This window comes from Mixophyes fleayi, chromosome 11, assembly GCF_038048845.1.
Source record: "Mixophyes fleayi isolate aMixFle1 chromosome 11, aMixFle1.hap1, whole genome shotgun sequence".
NCBI classification, from domain to species: domain Eukaryota; kingdom Metazoa; phylum Chordata; class Amphibia; order Anura; family Limnodynastidae; genus Mixophyes; species Mixophyes fleayi.
The window spans coordinates 22,924,518-22,947,574 of record NC_134412.1 but is presented as its reverse complement, the minus strand read 5'-3'; the positions used below and the strand labels follow the sequence as shown (position 1 = coordinate 22,947,574).

Sequence of the window (23,057 nt, the reverse complement as noted above, 5' to 3'; positions counted from 1 at the left end):
TGTTTATCTCCTTTCCCTGTAAATCTCTTACCTCCCACAAATGTCCAACGATGGGTGCGTCTGCCCAGGAATGCTCAGCGTTCAGACCCACTTTTCCATTTTCGAATACCACCAGAGTAATAGATTTATCAAACCACCTAATGGAGTCAGATTGAAGGAGTAGGTTGTGTCAGATACTTACAGGGAATCAATAAGAAAAAATATCCAAAAATGCTGTAGTGTGATTGTGACAGTTTCCCATCCCCCATGTATATGGTCTGGCATGACAGCATTATTTATATTGCTGGGACATTAATGTCAAACTTTATTTTTGTCTAGAAAATTCTTTAAAAAAATGGTTCTCCCTTCCACCATGTGCTGTGGATTATATCTTATGGCGATACTCCAGGCGGAGCACACTTATACATAATGTATGAAGCTGGGGTAAGAGATTAGCCCCCAAGAGGCCCTAGGAAGCAAAGCAGCACACCCAAGTTCAAGATCTCTTATAGGAAAGCTGTTCAGACGTCTAGTTCCTTTCCCCCTGCAGCCATATTCGTCTTGGAGGGGGAACCAGACCTCGGGGACCCAAGTCCTGGATATAGTTTGAGCAGAATCTTTACATTAGATCTCTCAGCTCAGACATTGTGGGGCTAGAGTGGAGAGAAGGCTGAGCCCCCCTCACCTTGACAGCTTGTGGACAGGGTGGAAAACACCTCCCTTGCCCCTTAGTGTTAAAAATATGTACCAGGTCCAGGCTGATTAATGTGCACAAGTGAATCAACACATGTGTAAAATATATTGAACCAGTCAGTGGCCCTACATGGTTCAATAAAACCTGTATGACAATGATGGTCAATGACTGCATTAAAATCACGTGAAGTCATTTACTAGTGTAGTCAATTCAAAAAAGGTGTCAGATTGTTTCATAAAGTAAACAAAATACACACAAGCGACTAGTAGATTTGGGTACATATAAGCAAATAGCCATCTTTGGTATATGAGCAATCAAGTTCGACCTGTACAAATCTGTTCTATACTGCTTATGATATGTTAGTCCGAAGCCTAGGACCAGTGATAACTGACCTAACTAAAAACTGACCGATATGAATGATATCTGACCTGTCGTAGCATTTCCCATGTAACAAAGATTTAGCGTAGGCATCCAAAGAATTTACTGGATCGTCGGTGCGCAGTCCCTGCTCACTATCATCCAAAGTGATGAAGAAAGCGGCTTTCTCCACAAGATCCAAACACTGCAAGTTCTTCCCATTGCGGAAATACGCCTTGCGAGCTTTAGCCCAGGTCGTCCTTCAACAAAGAACATAAAAATGATTTGTCAAAACATTCTAATCCAGGCAATCATGTGACACAGGTGATATACAGGGGTATAAGCAAATATGTTCCGTCTTATAGCACATTCTGTACACATTATCAATAAATAGAGTTATGACAGATTGGGGACATGTATAAAAACTTCTGCAGAGGAAAATGATTTCTCACCTCTCCCCAGCAGTTAAAGCAGCCAGTTTCTCTTCCTCTGGTTGTGGAGGGCTTGGGTCATCCAGTATATGCTGGAATTGGAGCTCAAGTTCCTTGGGATTCAGCATACGTCCTCCATGGTACACCCAGACTTTGAAGAATCGCCCCTTGTGATACACTACTACGTGCTTACTGTCTGAATAGTGTTGGATAGTATCTGTGCACAGAACAACATTTGTTCACATCTTGATGAAGCATAGTCCACATAAAAATCTGTTGAATTCTACCCTATTATCAAACACTTATGTTATTGCATGAGCCATGCCATGATTAGAAGGGGCCATTTTCACTTTATCTATATTTTACCAAAAAAAGAGAGAAACTCAATTCTTTGCAAGTTGGAGGTGCTTCTCTAACCAAGGTAAAATGCTATACAGAACATAATGGGATTTTTGTACTTAGGTTAAATCCATTTCTGAGTCCAATGGGGGACACTGGATATTATGGGGTATAAAGTGCAATGACAGGAGCTTTAGCACTTTAAATGTGTTTCTAAAACTCAAGCTCTTTCCCCTGTGTACCCTGGAAACCTGGTGGAATGTGTCCACACTTTTGGGGATATGCTTACCTGCCCCTAAAGTAAGCCTGGCGAATTACCATAATGATAGGCTTAGAGCCTGGCCAGACTCTGTTGTGGTCATCATCAGCCCTGCGCACTACACGGATGATATGGACATAGGCTCTAAAGGCCCTGGCCACGTCCTTGATCTAAGGCCGGAATGACAATCTCCCAATTTAGATGAAACCTGGAAACCACTTTCGTTTGATAGAAGGCTTAGTCCTAAGGACAGCCCTGTCTTCTTGAAAGAATGAGGAAAAGACGCCACAACAAGCACTCTGCCATGCTGAAAAGTATGCGAACCACAACTTACTCGGCCAGCCCAGTGCCACCAGAAACCTGAGCACCCTCAACTCAATACCTTCTAGCATATCCGTGGAAGCTTTGCTACCAAAGGGAACAGAAAAATCAGCCAAAATTCCCAGGGTACTAACATGGCGTCTAAGAGCAACGCCTGTGGATCCTCAGTCCTGGAGCAGAGGTGCTCTATTCTATGGTTTAACAAGATTGCCAGCTGAGAAACCTGCATGTCAGTTCTCCACCAGTGTGTGAACACTGCCCCAATGGCAGGAACATTCCTCTCATTGGCCAAGAAATTGTTGGTGCCATCCTGAAGATTGAGGTATGCCACCGCGTCGCACAGACTGACTGCATCTTAAAGGCCCTTCCTCCCAAGAGTTTGTGTGTGCTGACTAGGGTGTTGAAAATCACTAAGAGTCCCCTGAAATCCAGAGAACCTGAAATCAGTACTGAAAGAAGGCAGCCCCTCAACGTGGCATCCGTAGTCAGCAGTCACTTTGCTATGGTGAAGTGCCTCTTTATATTAAGGTTGTCACTCCTCAGCCACCATAAGATCAACTGGTGCACCCTTTTAGTCTGGTAAACTGGCTGGACAGCTGAAGTGAAATTTGTTCCAGTATATAAGCTCAAAGTAGAAGTCCTGCGAGAGGAACCATGCAAATTGCATCGCCTCTAATCTGTGCCTAGGATTTTTCAAACAAAATTGAACAGACACCTGTAAGGCCTCTAGCCCGACCACCCTCAGCTTGTGGGTATCGAAGAGTAGTCACAGAAAGGTTATTTGCTGAAAATCTGGCCTGGACATCTCCTAAAGTTGGGCTTGTAGTAAGAAAAGGGAATGCCCACCATGATCAGCAGATTGTACAGGTAGACACCGACAGTCACCTCCTTGGATCTCAGAAGGGCAACTGTCACAGTCATGATCTTGGTGAACACCCTCGACACTGTCAACAGACTGAAAAGCAGAGGCCAAACAAAAAATGTTGTGACCGTACAGCAAATATGAGAATACATTGATGTCCCTCCCAGATTGGAAAATGCAAATACATGCCCTTGATGTCCATGGACAACCTAGACCTGTTCCCAGCTGTAGATTAAAGTCTTCATGGACTCCATCCTGGACTTGTCCAAATGAAGTTGGATGGATTGGAATGGATTTCAGATTTAGAATGGGTTTAAACAATCCGCCTGGTTTCTGAACAAAAAAAGAAGTCTGAGGAAAAAAACTAAATTCCTTCTGCTCTTCCGGGAAATTATTCCTCTGGCCCAGGCGTCTCCAGAAAAAAAAAGCAGATTGCTTGCACCATGGAAGATCCCAGGTAAGTGGGCTGTCTGCCATGATGACTGAAACTCCAGCCTTGGCAGCTGAAGATTTAGCTACCCAAGCACAATAGCCTCTCTGATGACCTCCATGAGGAGCTGAGGTTTGTCTTCTGGAGGAAAAAATGGTCTGACTCCTTTTCTCTGAGATACTAAAAGGCTAGGATCATAAACAGAGAAAAGGAAATTTTCCCCCCTCTGGCCAGGGAATTAATCAGGCCCAGTTCAGGGCCAAACAAAAACCTCCCAAGAGAAAAACAAAGACACCAGAGTCATTTTGAACGCTGCCTCCGCTTCCCAAGACCAATGCCAGAGGGCATGGAGTGCTATGAGCCCTAAGGCTGAAATACAAGCCCCACATTATTTGCTTCTCCCAGATATGCTGCACTAAGGTGAGCAAATCTGCTCAGGGTTAGTCAAACTGCAGACCCTCCACCAATTGCTCTGATCGTCTAATTGACCCAATCAAAAGCTAACATGGCCCCTTTTGTCACATAAATAGACTTAAGAGTGGCCTCTACCTTACGATCCATACTATACCTAAAGGTAGCCAACATGGAATGGTGGTGGACAAAGAGGCAAGCTATGGGAGCATCTGCCATAGGCAGAGATGTCCCCTTCCCAGGCATGGCCCTAGATGTGCTCACCTTATTAGACATGACAGGAAAGATGAGGTGAGATAGAGGGAACAGCTGCAGTGCACAGTGACCAGGTGAAAGTGAACTGCAAAACAGACACAAAGATCAGAGCAAATGTTGCTGGAAAAATTCCAGTCAAAAATGGCCCCCTATAAGCTACTGGCTTATATGTTTATTTTTATTGGGCTTTCCACAAGGAGGTGGTGAATAGAGATATTACCCTCTCCTACCCTCCTCCCAAAGCCGGACAATAAGATGGTTTCCCCCAACACAATCTTAAGCCTAGTGTGGGGCTGCCTGGACACGGAGCCCACTGTGATCCTCCGCCCTTGGCACAAGGCACCCGCTTCTTCCGTGCAGGTCGTGGTATGGAGGGCTGACCTACTCCGCTGGTGTCAGTTCTGGCATAATGTGGCTCAAGGCACAGGGATCCAGGTCACTACCTGCGGTGGAACCCCCCGGAGGCAGTCCCACAATGGCAGCAGACAGGCTGCAGGAGGTACTGATCGCAATTAAACTAATTTAAAAGAAGATAAATAAAAGTTTAAATTATATTGGCTTCCACATACAGCCCTAAAATCTAGCACCCAGCTCTGCTGGGCACTTAATACTGGCTGCAGGCTTCTGTGGTAGAGTGGTAAACTTAAAAGTGCCCAAACTCCTGTCACCAAACACTAAACCCCCAGTGTATCGTGTCCCCCATGGATGAAAGAGAATTATTGGTAACTGTATAACCAATGTTATAATACAAGTACATCTCTAAAGTAAACTTTAACAATTACCATAAGCTGTTACTTTGTTTACAATTATAAATAGAGTGCCTTTTTGAGAGCAACAAGGCAATCCTTGATCAGTGTAGGTTATATAAAACGTAAATTTAATGGTGAATATGTGAAGAACCCCAAAGTAACCATATAAAATCAAGAACGTATGGTTGATTTGGTCAAGTAACGGGAGAAAACAAAAAAATAAAGAGTAACATGCTTAGAAGTCGTGCGTCTAGAAGCCTTAGGCCAGGCACACACTGGCACTGAATTAGCGTTTTAACATGTTTTACTAGCGTCTGGAGCACATAGGCATAGGGCAAAATAGCTTCAGAAAATGCAGCAAACTGCAGACATTAAAAACATGAGTGGGTGAGGTCAGATGACAAGCAATAGGTACTACTGACACCCCTGTTTACATGTTTGTTGTACTTAAAAATACTACTAAAAATGCATAAAATGAATTGCCAGTGGGTATGAGGCCTTAAGTGTTTCTATATAATAAAGACAGTGATCCTCCGGATGCACAAGATTATTCCTACCTGTCTCTATTCCCGGTATACGTGCTGTATTAAACATGTGCTCGTATTGAGCAGAGCACATTGGCAAACAATCTTGGATCATCAGCTGCATAAGAGGGGGAACGAAAGCCAAACACCGAAGAGAACGGGAGGATAGATAAGCAGGACAATGCAGTATAAAGTGCAAGAATAAATGAGAACAAATTACCAGAATGGTGGGAAATGGGTAAAATGCAAATTAATGGTTTGTAATGAAGAACAAGTAGGAAAAGTACAATTGGTTTGTGTGGGGGATTGGTTAATATACATAGCAGGGTGGAAAAGTAAAAACACAAAAAAGAACAGGAAACAAAAAAAAAAAAAACAAACAAAGAGAAGAAAGGGGAAGAAAAGGAGGCAAAGAGTACAGTAATCAATAAAGACATTTTCCACCGGCACAGAAAGAATATTATTTATTAACAGAAAAAAATATCCATGTTAATATCAGCACTTACTCACACATGCAAAGACATAGACAGACCATCCTTCACCCTCTGAGGAGCTCAGGCTGCTAGTTTATTTGTTATTAGGGTTTTGAAGAATATATTTGGAGCTTTTTATTTTGACTTTTTGTTTTATTATTTAGTCATTTCTTTTTTTTTTTTAGTTGGCTTAGAAATAAAATGTTTCAAAATCAAATGGTACAACATTTTAAATATTCAATTATGACCTTTAAAACATAGTAACACAAAGCTCCAAATATGAAACCTTCAAAGACACAAATCTACTTAGAAGAGGAGAAAAAATAAACTTTAGTTTTTTGTTAGATCCCATTTACCATATAGGGCAAGGATGATGTTGATTCTAGGTCACCCGCTCACTTACCTGTCTCCTCTCCAGGAATGCGGGTGGTGTTAAAGGTCCGCTCCCACTGAGACGAGCACAGCGGGATAATGGATCCTGGAACCCTGCTCTGCACTCAGTTATTAGACAAGGGAACCATCGCAGAGATGCCATGAGGGAAAATAACAATGCGAGAGAGTTGAGATGAAGTTCCAACCCACTCAACCCATCATGACAGTAAACACACTTGGAATCCTTTAGGATTCAAGTTATTCAGATTATTTGTTTTACTTAGAAGGAAAAATACACTGACAATCTATTTAAATCCTATACATGAGTTTCCATAATACATCTTCAAAGAAGAATCCAATAGGCCAGTGGTGCTGTGTTCTACATTAGTACAGCTTCCCTGTTACAAACAGGCAGTGATGTTGCCTATGCCCGTCCCCTGTGAATAGAAAGGTCACATGTTTTTAGGTATTGACAACACCGCTGCCTGTCTATATTATAGCCAGACCAGTAGCATACAGCAGACTATAGCTGGACCACTGCAGTCTTCAGGGCACCTGTCAGATAAGTAAAACGCTATATTTTATCTTAACTCAGCGACTTCCTTGGACTCATTGATGAATTTCTGGAAACAAATGTATTAGGTGCCTTCATAAATAATTACTATATAAAACCTATAACCTACCTATAAAATACCTATAAAACCTGACATTCGAGTGGTGCTTTGGACATCATTGCAAATGTCTGCAAGGTTATCAACCTTACAGAAACCCCAAGAAAATCACCCCTGCCTTAAGAGCACATGTAATAATGTTGTGCAACAGGCCAGATCCAGTCATAAAAATGTGTCAGACAATAGCTATTTAAGGTCACATTTGGTCTATGGTGTCAACCTTACATGCCTTTTATTCACGTTACTCAATATTTCTGTCTTCTGCTGGTAGCATGCATAAACTATTGTGTCAGAAATGCTACTTGTGTCTGCACAACAATACAAATAGTACAAGCTGATCCTAACTGAAACGGCATCATGTGAAACTGACAGACATACAGTGCTTCATCTTTATAAACATCGTCTTCACTTACCGCAGGGTGTATTATCAGCGTAAACATGATTACTCTATTATGTCAATCTCATTAAGTGACACGCTTGTTTAATGATAGTTTTGGTTTGTATCTCCTATAAAAAGGGAGCACTGTATATGTGTAAGTTCCCTAACCTTGCCAAGTTAAGATGTTTGATATTGTAAGTAATACTGTTATCTACACTTGTAGGCAACAGTTAGGGTATCCCTGGTCAAACAGCTTGTTTCATTGAATCTGTATGTGAAAAAGAGTTAACAAAACCTCTGCAGGGTACAAACTGCCACATGACATTTCATTGCACAATTGCTATTTATTTGCTGAATCTAACAGATTGAGCAAGTTTAGCTCATCAGACAGTGCTTAGTTACATCTCATCTGCCAGAAATCACAGCTTCCAAACATCTCTTGTAGATAAGAGTCGTCCTATTCTTTCTCGTCTTCTCTACAAAACTCATCTAACTCAGATGTATATTAGGTCTTTCTGCACGCACTGTGTGGTGAGATCTCCCATTTAATAATATCCAAGTCTAGAGCCTGTGAAGGACAGTTCGTACCATGTAGTGTAGTGACGGGGCAGCATGAAGTAGCTTAAGGGCTGCTCCCTTCAAAGGGGCCGCACAGAGTACGGAGGGAGTATACCGCGTGACCTCCCTGTACTGTGCAGAGGAGGTCATGTGACGTGGAAGTCGGCTGCCCCCATTCTAATAAGATCGTGAGCAGCCGGCTGGGGGGCCACAAGTGAAGGCGGGGCAGGCCGCAGGTGGCGGGCCGCTTCTTGCCCACTACTGCTGCAGAGGTTGTCTTAAGATTCAATTACACTGAAACAAAGTTATCATCTGTTATTATCCGTTATCTATTTTAGCGGTCCTTTAAAAGGCCTGTTCGGTGCACTATATTAGAATTACTTGTTGCATTATAGTCACAATGACCAACCCTAGTATTAGGTACTTGAAAACGTAAAATGCTAAATTCACATTGTGTAAGTTCTCAGGACTCATTGGACCCTGTGTTGTCTAATGCTACCTGTATGAAGTTTAGTGGAAGCCATTGCTCTTTACGTTCAGTGATTTTAGGCTCGGACAGTTTATTTCAAGAGGGTTACTGACAGTTTTATGTTCATGAAAAATGCTACCAAAGTCCTCCAGATGACTGAAGGAGAAAATACATGTTTTTAATCTAATCATTATTTAATACCACAAAAAGAAAAAAAATAACAGAGACTTTGCTAAAAACACCTATTGTTAGTGAACACATAGTGCAATTGGGCTTAGAATTATTAATGTGCAGTTGCTGGTGTCAGATTTAAAATTCTGTCATCAGCCACCGTACAAGTTCTCAAGACGTGTAAGCTGAGGAGTTTATAGCATTCTGATTTACATTATATTGTCATCTATGACACTGAATAATAACAAAAATAAAATATTATGTTGTAATAAAAGGGATGTAGTACATACTATAAAATCCATTTTATAGGGGACTCAGAGATATAGACCATTAGGATGATGGGCATAAAACCAGAAGAACCTAATCTTCTCTATAACCTCCTTCATCCTACCACTAGCCAGGACATGATATATGGGAGCCCAGAAACAAAGAAAGGCATTCCTGGGAGGGCTACCCTGTATTCTTTGAGCAAAGGGGTTTTAAAGGAAGTACAAAATCACTTTATTCTTCTGCACCATAGGATGACACAAAGACGTTGGGGGGTGTTAAAGTTCTCAGACCACGAGAGGGAGGAACATTTAAGTTGTACTAGAACCTGCAGGACTTTCCAGCTGAAGGAAGCATCCAATGACCACCAGAGACTATGCAGCATAGAGTAGGCTGCCTTCGCCCATGCACTGTGCAGTGGGAACGAGTGTACTGAAGGGAAAAGTGAAGGAGCAGGTATGGATCTCCATGCAGGCAGCCTTGGACCTGTACACACAGCAGCACAGGGTAAACAGGGATTTTTCACTGCCCACCGCCAAGCGGTCGGGACTTAACCCCCCATCGTTTCCTCGTCCCCCTATAATGCCGAAGAAGAAAAAGTCTATACTGTTTTTAGCTTTGTGATTGTTCTCCTTTAGGTGCATATTAGGTTTAGAGGTCACACAAAATAACTAAAATAACTAATTAATGTATTTTGAGTAATATAATCATGCACACAAACACACACAAAGTAACGCAGGCAAATGTTTCATAAAACAAATATATAAACACACAAGGAGTTTTTTTTACCGGTTTCAACTCCTCACGACTGAGTTTCCGCCGATACAAAAGCAGAGCGTGGACGGTGTTACCTGCACGTGCTGCCTGAATTGGGGTTGGTGTAACGTACAGAAAGTCCTGGTTAAGGGGAAAAAAAATAAAAGAAATATAAATATATATCTACATTTTATGCAAGTTGTAAAATGTTTAACAACTCCCAAAATGAAAACTATTGCCTCGTGATCTAGCTCCTTACCTACAGAAAGTGGAGGCTGGCATTTTCTGGGACGACGCTGTGTTTATGAGAATGAAGCCTATCAATTCACTGTGAACAGTTGATCTCACGGAGTGTCTAATGCACTAGCCCCATTTTGTAAAGCTGGATTAAGTTCTAAGCTTGATTACGTTATGAAGAGAAAGCTTTCAATACATTATAGGTTATTTTTTTTGTTTTTAACTAGGACACTAAATCAAAATGTGTTCAGTAAATAGACCTAGACCAGTGTTGGCTAACCTGCGACACTCCAGGTGTTGTGAAACTACAAGTCCCAGCATGCTTTACCAATATATAGCAGCTTATTGCTGGAAGGGTATGCTGGGACTTGTAGTTTCACAACACCTGGAGTGTCACAGGTTAGCCAACACTGACCTACACCCATCACCATACTACATCAGTTTGAGAAATCCTTCTCCCTAATCATATTAATCAATGTGTGTCAAAAGTGTCTGTGTTATCAGAAATTAGGTATCTGAATCTAAGAGATATGCGCATGGGCCCAGCCACAGGCTACGCGCATGGGCATAACTACAGGGGTAGCAGCTGCTACATGGTCCGTGGAGCAGCTAATCGCACTGCTTCGGGTACTGTTCCCCTTTGCTATCTCAGAGGACAATAGCAGTGTCCACAGTCAGCAGGGAGCTTAATGAGCCATGCACACAAGCCTAATGTTCCCTTCCTCTGTGAGCAGGAACTGCAGAGCAGCGCACAGAGAAGGTGGCGGCGGCTGGCCTGCAAGGGTAAGTGTCACCTTGGTGGACAACACAGGGTCAGAAGAAGTGAGCAGAGCAGCAATGGACGTAAATAAGATGTCAATGGACCAGCCCCATCCTAAATGCTGGACCCCAGGTAACTAAATACGTAATCTTTTGGGACAAAGTTTTTCTTAGGGTGAATTATCTTTTAATAGAGGTTTGCTTTAATCAGTAAACTTATTTCCACACATACATTCAGCTAAACTTCATAGTGTCATTTTCCTATATTACACACATTCTGGTAGCACTGTGCCGCATACGTCTTTGGCACTATCCAAATAACATACCTATATTTTAGGGTTTGGACGAATACCAAATTCTTTTACAAAGATTCAGTGGAATGACAAACTCTGTGTAATGTACGTTAGCTGTTTGGTGAGATTCCTAGCTAAGCAGAAGTAATGGGCCCCATGCTTACCATTGCATAATAGTTGCTGTTTACCATAATAGGACTTCTTCCTCGCAGATAAATATATTCTTCCCACCAATCACTCACCTAGCAAACAGGGAAATCATATTGGTCAATATAATAATGTCAGGGTGAAGTGTTTTTTTGGCAAGAATGGTGTAAGAAAAGAAATACACTAAATCCAGGTTGAAATCCTATATTGCAGCACTCACAGAATAAAGCTTTTAGTGTGCATGAACTTTGTATAGGAGGCGTGTTACACTATTATATATTGCGCAACAAAATTTTCCAGGAAGGCGGCAGCTGTAGGACTCCCTCCAATTACATAAAGTCCTGCTCAGTGCATGAAGAACACATGTACATTTAATACACTTTCAATGTGTTTAGAAGGATTTCATGCTTACAATTCCAAAAAGCATCAAAAAGGCACATAAACCACTCACACACTTCTGATCCACTTAACAGGAATTAATTTGTTTATTTAAAGGGATTATAACTCAATTTATAAAAACCTGTGTGTAAAGTTTAGAAACGGGATACGTGTGCATCACATTCATTAATGCATACAATAGTTGATTGCTCCCTAATGAAAAGTGCCCAAACAGCCAAATATTATATACTGTACTTCCTAATGCAGAGGGCACATAAGCCACCACTACTGACTATATTCTAAATAAAATAATTATTGCAGAAATTAACCACATCCAACATGAAAAAAAGACCCATTGTTGCCGGATTAGAAAGGTGTAGCCTGTAAGACACCAGAAGAATATGCAAATTATCTTGAGGGCAAATGTTTAGTGTTCTTACATAGTTAGATGCCCACCAGGATTTCAGCTTCAGGTACCACTGTAGTTTGGGCGCTAGATTCACTTCAAAATCCTTGGCTAGTGCCGTCATACGCTTAAGCTCCTCATCACTCATTAAAGGTTTCACCGATTCCAAATACTATGGACAATAAAGTGTTACAATATAAGGTTATTAATAAAACACACACGACTATTATTACTATTAAACTAGCCCAATGTATGAGACATTTATCTTCAAGTACTAACACTAAGGCAGTCTCACAAACACTTACAAAGTAATGAACAGAGGAGACAGATTTTCTTTGCATCCCTCATCTTCTGAATTTGGTTGCAGGGCTGTTGCCATAGGCATAAAATTTATTTGTGCCTATCACATGTTATAAGCAGTTACACATATCCATGAGGGTTTCCATCTGACACATATACAAGTCCAATTGTCTGCACACATGAACTGTGCCTATTAATACATCTGATCATTCAGAATTGTGTACATACAGTAACATCAACAGCAGAATATAAAATAAGAAGACTTTACAAACAATAAAACTCACTGTTACTGTGAGTGTATCAGCATATCCTGTAATACTTTAGATGCAGGGTTTTTGGTATACTATTTTCTTACCACTTCTGGGTATCAAGTCCAGTGCACTGCAATTGCTGGATGTAATGTCCTTGGGATCTCTCCCCTAAAGGGTAACTTACCACTATATAACTTTACCCCCTTGTGTGGCAATTACACAGTAACCCCCATTGTAGGAAGCCAGCAACCAAGTCGCTCCGCACATTGGTTCATTTAGCTGCAGCGCCTCTGCGGCTCAGTGTCTCTACGTTAGAGCTCTATGAAGCGCTATTAAAGATGCCAGGATGGATTGAGTCCACCAGCAATGTCAGCTGCGGAGCTATACGGTGTCCTGGTCTTAGGTAAGGGAAGAGCAGGAGTAACTTCCTTAGAACGGTCTCTAAGTCCCTGCTATCCAGTGATCTCTGCACATGTTCATTATGTTTGGTCAGCACAGACTCACCCGTTGCATTGTATTTTTAATTCCAGGAACAGGAAGGCGAGGAAGCGATGCCTGGTAACTGTACAACATAGGTTTACGGCCTGAGAAAATCTTCACCAAAGTCTAAAAAAAGAAAAGAAAAAAAAAAAAGAACAATTAAGTACTATAAGAAAATAGGACTCTACTTTCTATCTCTGTAACCCAGGCCTCGGAAAACACACACATTTTAGTTATACAAGTACCATTCAAAATTCATTAATGATGAAACAATAAACTACTTTATTGATCTGTGCTTAATCCGTGATTACAAAGCATTTCTTGCATTATCTTCAATTTTTTCATATCTTGTATATGAGTATTTATTGGTAGGTCGATAATTAAATAAAGAGTTATTTAATGGCACAATGCAAACAGCACAAGTATCTTTCAACCAAACATAACAGCTTTGACCAGTCTAATTAGCCCAATAAAAGCTAGTGATGGTTGGTTGCTATGGATTAGGGTACATTTCTTCTATTGAAATTGAATGAATATGCCTTATGTTCCCCTAACAATACAGTACTGTATAATGCTGTAGTTACACTAGTAGCTAGTAAACCAAGTAGGAGTTCTCAGTGCCAGGCAGCTGTTGCGAGAGCTAATAAATCCTGGGACACATAAGGAGGTAGATGTACAAGAAGCAAACATAGGCGCAGACACTAAATTGGTTTTTAATGCGCTTTTCTTTGTTTGACAAAAACCACATGTACTGAGGAACTTCATTAAAATCAATCCTAGAAGATATATTTAACACAGCACGCACATATTTGACCCGGTAACTTTGCCATTTTCCCCCATATTTTTTTATTGAGGGATGAAAAAAGTGTAACTATGCTTTTATTTTTCCCTTGCGTTGTTTTATGCATTTTCAAGATGACTCTGGGATGGAAATAAAGCAACAGAAATGCAGTAATTATGTATAAATACAACAGAGAATTTAAAATTCTTTAGCACAAAACGCAATAAATTTACTGTATGTTATTGAAAAAGCATGTGTGTCTGATGTCTCAGTTTTACTAGACAATATACAATATAATATGTGGTACAGTATTGGGCACCTTACAGGGGACCTAATTAGTGTCTACAGAGACATTTATGGTCAAAACAAATATTTGTCTAACATTCTTTTTTTATACTTCACATTGTTCAGGCGACAAAGGGGCATCCACCGGGACTGTCAGAAAGTCAGTCTCACATCAACGTAAAATGTTCTCTTTTCTATTGCGAGAGTAGTCAGATACAAAAGCAGATTTCTCTAACAATACAAGCGAAGGCAGATTAACTAAAACGGATTTAAAAATGGATTGGATGTCCTTTCTCCAAGGAATGACATCAACAATTACAACTTGTAAATTAAATCATTATGAAAGTAAGGAATTATTACATTGGCAGCAGTCTCACTGGGGGTTTATCTTTCACTCTCTTGATCTACGCAGATTATCTACTATATAAATGCCTAGTGGCGTGTGTGAAAAACAAAAAAAAACCAAGCTGCAGCGCCACCTGCTGTGCAGAGTTATACACTGACCTATATATTTCTTGAAGGAGAAGTGACAGTTGGGAGTGGTTGGTGGTTGCCGGGGGTGACAGTGGGGAGTTTTTAACACCTTAAGTAGCTTGATGAAGGATGTGGCGATGAAGATGAAGGATGAGGTGATGGAGAAAAATGATGAGGTGGTGACATGTGGACAAAACCACGTTAAAAAAGGGCGCTTCCGTCGGGAAGTAACGCTCTTCCCCTGAGGAGGCCTGGCCTAGGCCCAAATGCATGACAAGAACCTTTTTAACACCTTAAGTAGCTTGATTTGACTAGAATGCATGAGTATCATGCATGGGTTAACTTGTAATATATATATATATATATATATATATATATATATATATATTAATGGCTAGATATAATGTACTTTTTTTTTTTAAACTCACTTTGTCATTTTAGAACTAATGCATGAAACAACATTTACATATAAAACAATCGTCTGAAATAGAATTCTGGAAGTTCTAGTTGAACAACTGACAAGGTTGTGTACAATCTCCAGATTGTATTATCAGCTTCTGTTGTCACTGAACTCTGCTTGATTACTGGGAATTACCATGATAAGATCCTTTAACAACCCGTCTTTCTTTCCTTTGGATTGACTCCGCCTTTTTGCATTAACCATTAAGTTAAGAATGACTTAATTTTCATTTCTCCCAATAGACACCTCACCCAGTGCCATTCACCCAACATCAACAGGTTCAAAGTGTAAGCGCTGTAAGCTATTCTCCTCTGCCTAACTAACTTTTAAATTAAACAAGATGCGTTGTGTGTGTCAGAGTTCACCTTTGAGGCACAGAACTTACACTATTACACTAGTCTTTACTTTTCCACAACATAAATCTAGGTTCTCTTTTCAAGCCGTTTACAACTGCGCACATTAATCAGGCACAGCACTAACTGGGCTAAAAGTCAAGGTGTAATGACAATAAGAGTTGTGTGTCAGTGGGTGAGAACTTTGATGTGAAGCAATACTAATAAAACATATTACAACATGTCTTTAGAGGAATCTTTAGATGTGAAGAAGGAACGCTCCGTACCAGCCACAGCTTAGTGGTCGTCGACATCTTGCCGTGCTGCTCGTACATCCAGCCATGGTACGACAGGAGTTGTTTCAGGATGTAACGCATAGTCATGATAAGTGCAAACCAAAGGCCCGTGGAGAAGAGCAAGGCGCTGAGGATACTCTGTCCCTGGTGAGATAGGTAACCACTGCAGAGATAAGAGGGGAAGATATTTACCATCAATACAGTGCAAATTATCTACTAAACTAGCTTATCATCAAGCAAAATAATGCTGTGATGGCGTAAGTCATGCGTTTATAATATATATAACAGGACATCATAGACCAGACCTCTACTAGACACAACAGTAAAAAGTGATGCAAATAAATTTAAGTAATAAACTAAAACATGTTTTCCCATCTCCTTTCTTGAATAGCTTATTTTAATATAGTCATATAAATAGTAATTCTAAGCAGCACTGACTGCTACCTTTGTATGTTATGAACTGCTCCTGAATTTTGTCTGTAAGACATGTACAGTTTTTGGGGATCCAGCTTTCCTGCTACTTTTAGTGATGTATTAATCACTACGGTAATGTGTAGTGAACACAGAGCAGGGCAACGTACCACAGGGAGGATTTGCAACCTTTGCGTATTAACCCTAAAACTAGTAGGCAATATCTTCAAAAATATATTGATTGTTTTTTTTGGATAAGAGGATGACACTTAATATATACCTTGCTGGCAGATGTTCTTTGATCTTGCCAATCATTCCCATAGATGGATCCACACGAGCATACATGGTCCCCAAGATTGCAATCACCACAAAGAACCAGCTTGATGGACTGGCAGGATAAACTCCAGTGACAAAAGTATTCTATAAAAAAATAAATAAAATAAAACTTAAAATTCTAATTCCCTCTCTCTCTATACCACTGGTCAGTCTAACTCACCACTTGGTGATCAATTGTTAGAATCAAATTGGTCTCCAATGCAGCAGCCATAGAGAGTGCACTATTTACATAGGCTTCAGCATTTTGGTCTACAGAAAAATGGCTGCTGCCTAAATAACTTTGTCAATAATAGAGATACACTGTGGAATAAAAGTTAATGCACCTGAAACTAATATTCTGAAAAAACTTTATTTTGAAACTTTACCTCAGCAGAATGAACAAACCAAAAGTTTCATTTATTTCTTCATTACACAACACCATTCTTAGCATCTATCTCAGAACATGTGTGTGTCTGTGTCAGTCTTTGTTTCCGATGTATGTAAACATATATCAAAAAGGTAAGGTGCAAACAAAGATAAGTAAGGTGTAATTAGCATAAAACAGAAAGCTACAAATGGACGGTTATCTCTGGCTATCCATTAGGGACATTTATAAAACTGCCTGCACTTGAAAGCTTTAGTAAAAACAGTAACATTCCCTCTTTGCGACTCCTACAACTGACTTTAAATGCTGTTGGTAAAAGGGACTACGCTAATTAGTACAAACTGGAGCAAGATTTTATATTTTTAAGTGAATTATATATGGATTTGTTTGACAAACAGTTTCCTTTCTGGTTCACAGTTGAATAAATATCAAATTTTATGGGCATAATAAAAATGAAAACAGGCAAAAAACAAACAAACAACTGTTCTCTTACACTCAATACAGATATCTACCCCATCAGCTAGTTACCTTGAGTGTTGTGATACCATGTACACATACATTATATAAGGTCTGAGTGATACAGTTAGACTCCCAGTACAGAGGGCATGTATTTTTTGGGCTATGCTGTAATTACACGTCTACACAGAAGTGTGAATTAAGTGGAGTAGGGCCAGAGATTGTAGGATAAAAGGGTTGTTTTGGGGTGACCTCCATTCTGTGTTATATTTACGTATTTTTGCACTTATGTGTAAAACATATGAATGCCACACGCAATGAGTGAGGTGGTTTTATGGAACCGGAAAGAACTTTGTTTTACGCTATATTGACAGCTTTTTCTGTTCATTTACATCAATATCTTCTTCTGCCTGTTTGAGCTAGGGACGCAGCAGTCTACAGTCCACTGCCAGGGACGTGGCAGTCTACAGTCCCCCGCTAGGGACGTGGCAGTCTACAGTCCACTGCCAGGGACGTGGCAGTCTACAGTCCCCCGCTAGGGACGTGGCAGTCTACAGTCCACTGCCAGGGACGTGGCAGTCTACAGTCCCCCGCTAGGGACGTGGCAGTCTACAGTCCACTGCCAGGGACGTGGCAGTCTACAGTCCCCCGCTAGGGACGTGGCAGTCTACAGTCCACTGCCAGGGACGTGGCAGTCTACAGTCCCCCGCTAGGGACGTGGCAGTCTACAGTCCACTGCCAGGGACGTGGCAGTCTACAGTCCCCCGCTAGGGACGCGGCAGTCTACAGTCCACTGCAAGTAAATAATATTTCATATTTACCACTTAAATATTTACATTAACTTTTTTTGTTTTGTTTTTAAAGGAAATCCTCTAAAAGTTAGGTAAAGGTCCAACAAATATCTAATGCACCTTAACACGTTTATACTAATACCACTTTCATACTGCCAACCCGGGATATTGCCGGGGCACAGGGCAGTATAGATAAGAAGATTCCCGGGTCGGGCGGGTTCATACTGCACCTGCCTGACCCGGGTTTTAGAAAAAAAAAAGTGTAAAAAAAGATTTTAATTAAAAAAAAAATACATAAGAAACTCACCGGAGACACCGCTGGCTGAAAATAAGTTAAGTAAACATTTCTTATGTATTTTTTATTTATTAAAAATTATTTTTTTTTACAGTATGAATGGTGAGACCCGGGAATTACACGGGTTGCACCATTCATACTGCAGGCGAGCGGGGTCCAACACGGGAATTACCCCTCGCAAAATCCCAGGTCTAAGTCCTGGGATTTTAGACCCGGGATTTTGTGGTTGTACTATTCATACTGCACCAAGACCCTCTGCAAAAACCCGGGTTTTTGGTGCAGTATGAATAGGGTATTATTGCTACCTGGATCTAGCAGCTTACATCCAGAAAGCAATAATTGAATGGTGTCAGTGAGATCAGATCTATACCTATCCTACCTACACTTCTACAATGTCATATGGATGCTGAATGATGTGTTTCAGTGATTCGCCACTCAATGGAGGTTGGGAGCCCATGGCTGCCATTAAACCAGTTGATCTCGCTCAGAATAAAGTGTGAACATCACCAACATAAATACACAGTGGTGGCTAACCTGCTAATCCAAGCCAACAAGAGAAAACCAACACAGGGCTACGGCCAACATGCTGGATCTGTCAACCTGACAACTTACATGGTAAATTGTGTCAGCAGATTTGCCAAAACCACAAAGCATAGAACAATGCCTTCAAGTTTCAAGAGGTTAATTCAATAATCCGGGCAGCAGCGCTTAGCAAACAATCACACACTTCCTTCCAAAAGTCCTAATTAAACAAGCAGACTGATAGGAAGGGACACATCAGACTGTAACAATGGTCCATTACTCACCCTGAGTCGGGCTACTTTCTTCTTCCATGACCGCAGTCCGGAGAGGTAGACCTGTTTAAGTGCCTCATGGCTCAGGCGAAGGTCGATACCTTCTGGTGTAACTGTAAACTGGAATGCCACGGCCTGGTGGGCTTCAGCCATCTTGGTAACACTTTAATCCCAAGCTGTAACAAACGAAGAAACAAACGCTATACTAATAAACAAAACAGAGCGGGACTTTCATATTCTTGGTTTAAAAATTATATTGTTCACTTTTCTTTTTTTTTTTTTGCATATTATCTGCTCCAAGGAAACATTAACCAGTTCAAAATTCTACAAGTAGAATTTTCTGGAGAACCAGGGTTCAGCGGTTTACCCTCAGGAAGTGGTGAGGAACCGTTTTGGTGAGAGCCACTAGGAGGTGTTAAAATTTATTTTAAAAGTGGTCCTTCCTTCCTAATGACATGCTTGTGGAAAACAGGCTACTTAACTTAAAATACTTGCTGTAAGGCATAAAAAAAACTACAAGTAGTATGTGTAAGTAGCTTTACAATAATCAAAGAAACGGAGTAGGCTGCGCACAATGGACTATTCTCATTTTCCTGGACACTTATGTAATTGTGTTATGAGGCATTGGGGTGGGGTGATGGATCCAAATGTGTTTGAGCCATAAGCAATGCTTCCAATACACTGTATAATACATTAACAGGCCAATAGCTAACAATGACCAAATTTTGGAGCAGTCTTTTTGTTAACCCCTAAGTTTACATAGTAATGTGCTGATCACAAAAATTAAGGAGACTTCCAGAAAGTCCACAGTACAGAGAAAACATTCCCTGCAAAACACAGCAATATCATCACTCTCATCTGACAAGATCCTGCTTATTTGTGGATCTTTTCAGCAGCTGACATGCAAAACATTTTTTTTAGATGTAATAATAATTTAAAGTAAAAGCAAAGAGCACTAAAACATTACAAAAAAATCCATGTTCTCTCTAAAGAACAAAAATAACATTTATATAGATATGCATTCTAATAAAGATACAGTTGACTATACCCAAAACTTACTGTATCCAATATGCTTTACTATGCAGAACATTCTCACTACTAAAGAGAAATTTAAAACTCATCGGATTTTGAAGACACTACTATCTGAACAGCGTAAGATTTGCAATGGTTGGCTTTAAAATGTATACAAGTATTTTAATTGGATTTAAACTTACCTACTAAACTACAACCCTTAAAATATTCTGTTTTCAAAAACATAAGCATTAAAAAAAACCACTTATACCAGTGGTCAGGGAACAGGGGTAAATTACCCCAAATGGGGTAAAAATGACATTCCTGGGGGTAATGCTGCCGATTCACATGCTGTCAGTTGGATTGTAGACCCCCTTAAAAATTGCTGTTGTACCAGAAGAGCCTCAAGGGTTGGCAGAGGCACTTCTTGAGATTCGATGCAATAAAGAAGCACGTATTGCATTTGAAAACAAAGCAGATCTGTCATATTTTTGGATGTCAACAGCTGCAAAGGGATTCAAAATTGCACATGAGGAGGCAGTCAAAAAGTTGCTGCCTTTTGCAACAACCTACCTTTGCGAACAAGGATTTTCCACTCTAACGAACATAAAAACGAAGCAGAGAAATCGATTGGCCGCTGAAGACTGTATCCAAATTGCTCAGACATTAAAATACCCCAATATTGATGCTCTCGTATCAAAAATGAAGCAACATCATTTTTCCAAAACCTGAAGTTGAACCTTTCAAAGAAATTTTGAATTCCAATAATTAATAATATATGATTTCCTTCCTTTCAAATCAAGGGTGTTACGTCGGCGTATCTAAATATATTTTGGGGTAAAAGGTAAAAAAAAGTTCACTGACCCCTGACTTATACCAATAATATACAAGACAAATCCAATGAACGGTTCATAGACTTTTAACATAGTCTGATGCAGTCTAAGCTTGCGTCAACTAGTAGCTAGTTCTGGCCAAAGACTTTGCGATACCGTAGGCAATATCAGGCAATTGGTTTAGTGTCGCAGTGTATCTAATTATTGATATGTATCTTAATCATGTATTTGACTTTTGTATTTTCTGTTGTCAAAGCGATATAATTCAGCAGCCAAAGAACTTGAGCAGAAATTGGGGAAATTTACCAGCCATCTATTCACATAGGAAGAAACCATTTAGAGCCAATATTCATAAGAATGCCGCAATCTAAGGCACTTATATTTAGAATAACTTAACAAACCATAGGCCTATGGTGGATACAGATGAGACTTATGTTGATTGTATTGCTGGTATCCAATGTAACATATGACTGTAAATTTCGAAACAAGCAGTATATGTTTTTCCCCTACAGGTACACTTAGGGGCATATTCAATTGTTGGCGTTACAGCCAAAATTAACGCACCCCGCACACTATTACCGTCATTACGGTAATAGTGCGCGTAAATACCGTTATTACGGTATTTTTCTCGCTGGATTTTAGCTCGCGGCTCAGGGAGCTGCGAGCTGAAATCTGGCTTACTATTACCGGAATAACGGTGATAGTTTTAACGCCGCAGGCATATTCAACAATTGAATATGCCCCTTAACCTTATTCCATAATTATGCTATATCTAACATATATTTATTATATAATACTTTAAAAAGGTGCTTATATCATGCACTTTTGGTATTTGAGAGCTGCATTCTTAAATGCTCTAAAAATATCTGATAAAGAAGCAGCATAGGGTTTGCTGCTCACTTCCTAAGTGGGGAAAAATCCTACTATGTTGAAAAACACTAAAACAGTACATATTCAATTGACAATGAATTTATTATAAAGTAGTAGAGGGAATAAATGTAAATTTTAATTTAATATTCTAAATCAACTTATTTATTCCATTTTACATGCAGATGTATTTACACCACAGTTCAAGCACAAACTTATTGTAACCTATTGGAACAAATATTACTTTTCATTCATTAGTCTAACTTTACATTAGACCATTGGTGGACTACAGGTCAGATTTCAAATACCTTGTTATACCGTCTCCATTTACTCCAAAGGGGCACACAATACATTTAGGATAATTGAAATTATTATTCAAATTCAATTTTTTTTTATCACACTGCAACACTAAATAGTCAACCTTAGCTGTTATTATCAAAAGGTCCTCATGGGTTGTTATTGCTGTCATAATGTCACATTTTAGCAATGACAACTCATGATATTTTGATAATAACAATTACATTTTGAATAATATGCGTTATGAATTTTTTTTTTGTTTGTTTTAGTGCACTTGCTATTCCTGTAAACAATTGTGACTGTGCGACTCAATTCTACTTGTTTAAGCAAGCGGCACGGAGGAGGTCCTCTAGTGCCCTATTAAGAGAACCACCCGAAAACTTCTGCATCCACGTGACCACAAGATGTTCCATGGTGTAATTGTCAACTTTAAAAAAAATCTCCCCTCCGTGAGATCTTAGAGAGGAGAACAAGTGGCAAGTGCACTAGGAAGTGGGCGGAATCCGGGACAAAGGCCTGATCCCCCCGGGTTCCAGGATATCTACCCGGAATTCAGTAACCTTCTGGACATTAGGCAAGTATGTCTCATAGCAGCATAGTAGAAACAGATTCCTGCTGCTGGCTTGAGGTTGATTAAATCTTGGGTGTTGCCAGAATTTACATTTTTCTGTAACTCATTGCCATATGAAGACCTAATGGCCCAGGCTGCACATGAAGCACTGGCAGCCTACCAGCTGTGTCACAAGACACTACACAAGTGAAATCATCGTCATCATTTATTTATATAGCGCCACTAATTCCGCAGCGCTGTACAGAGAACTCACTCACATCAGTCCCTGCCCCATTGGGGCTTACAGTCTAAATTCCCTAACACACAGACACACACACACAGTCAGACACACACAGTCAGACAGACAGAAACACAGACTAGGGTCAATTTGATAGCAGCCAATTAACCTACTAATATGTTTTTGGAGTGTGGAAGGAAACCAGAGC

General features: G+C 40.2%; 1 protein-coding gene across 6 annotated transcripts in view; it reads right to left on the bottom strand.

Moving 5' to 3' along the window:
• LOC142106981 (carnitine O-palmitoyltransferase 1, liver isoform-like) overlaps positions 1-23,057 on the bottom strand; it is a 55,051-nt gene that overhangs the window by 11,688 nt on the left and 20,306 nt on the right. For 5 of the 6 annotated variants that reach the window (XM_075190075.1, XM_075190071.1, XM_075190072.1 and 2 more), the window contains exons 2-12: positions 19,066-19,229; positions 16,298-16,437; positions 15,598-15,769; positions 13,003-13,104; positions 11,982-12,119; positions 11,181-11,258; positions 9,761-9,868; positions 6,488-6,575; positions 1,483-1,678; positions 1,102-1,290; positions 32-137 (exon numbers count right to left, since the gene is read on the bottom strand). In XM_075190075.1, coding sequence (XP_075046176.1) covers positions 32-137; positions 1,102-1,290; positions 1,483-1,678; positions 6,488-6,575; positions 9,761-9,868; positions 11,181-11,258; positions 11,982-12,119; positions 13,003-13,104; positions 15,598-15,769; positions 16,298-16,437; positions 19,066-19,206 — 1,458 coding nt within the window. In that variant the 5' untranslated portion in view covers positions 19,207-19,229. Of the gene's footprint in view, positions 1-31; positions 138-1,101; positions 1,291-1,482; positions 1,679-5,644; positions 5,730-6,487; positions 6,576-9,760; positions 9,869-11,180; positions 11,259-11,981; positions 12,120-13,002; positions 13,105-15,597; positions 15,770-16,297; positions 16,438-19,065; positions 19,230-23,057 lie in introns of all 6 variants that reach the window. The other variant, XM_075190076.1, reaches the window with a different exon arrangement.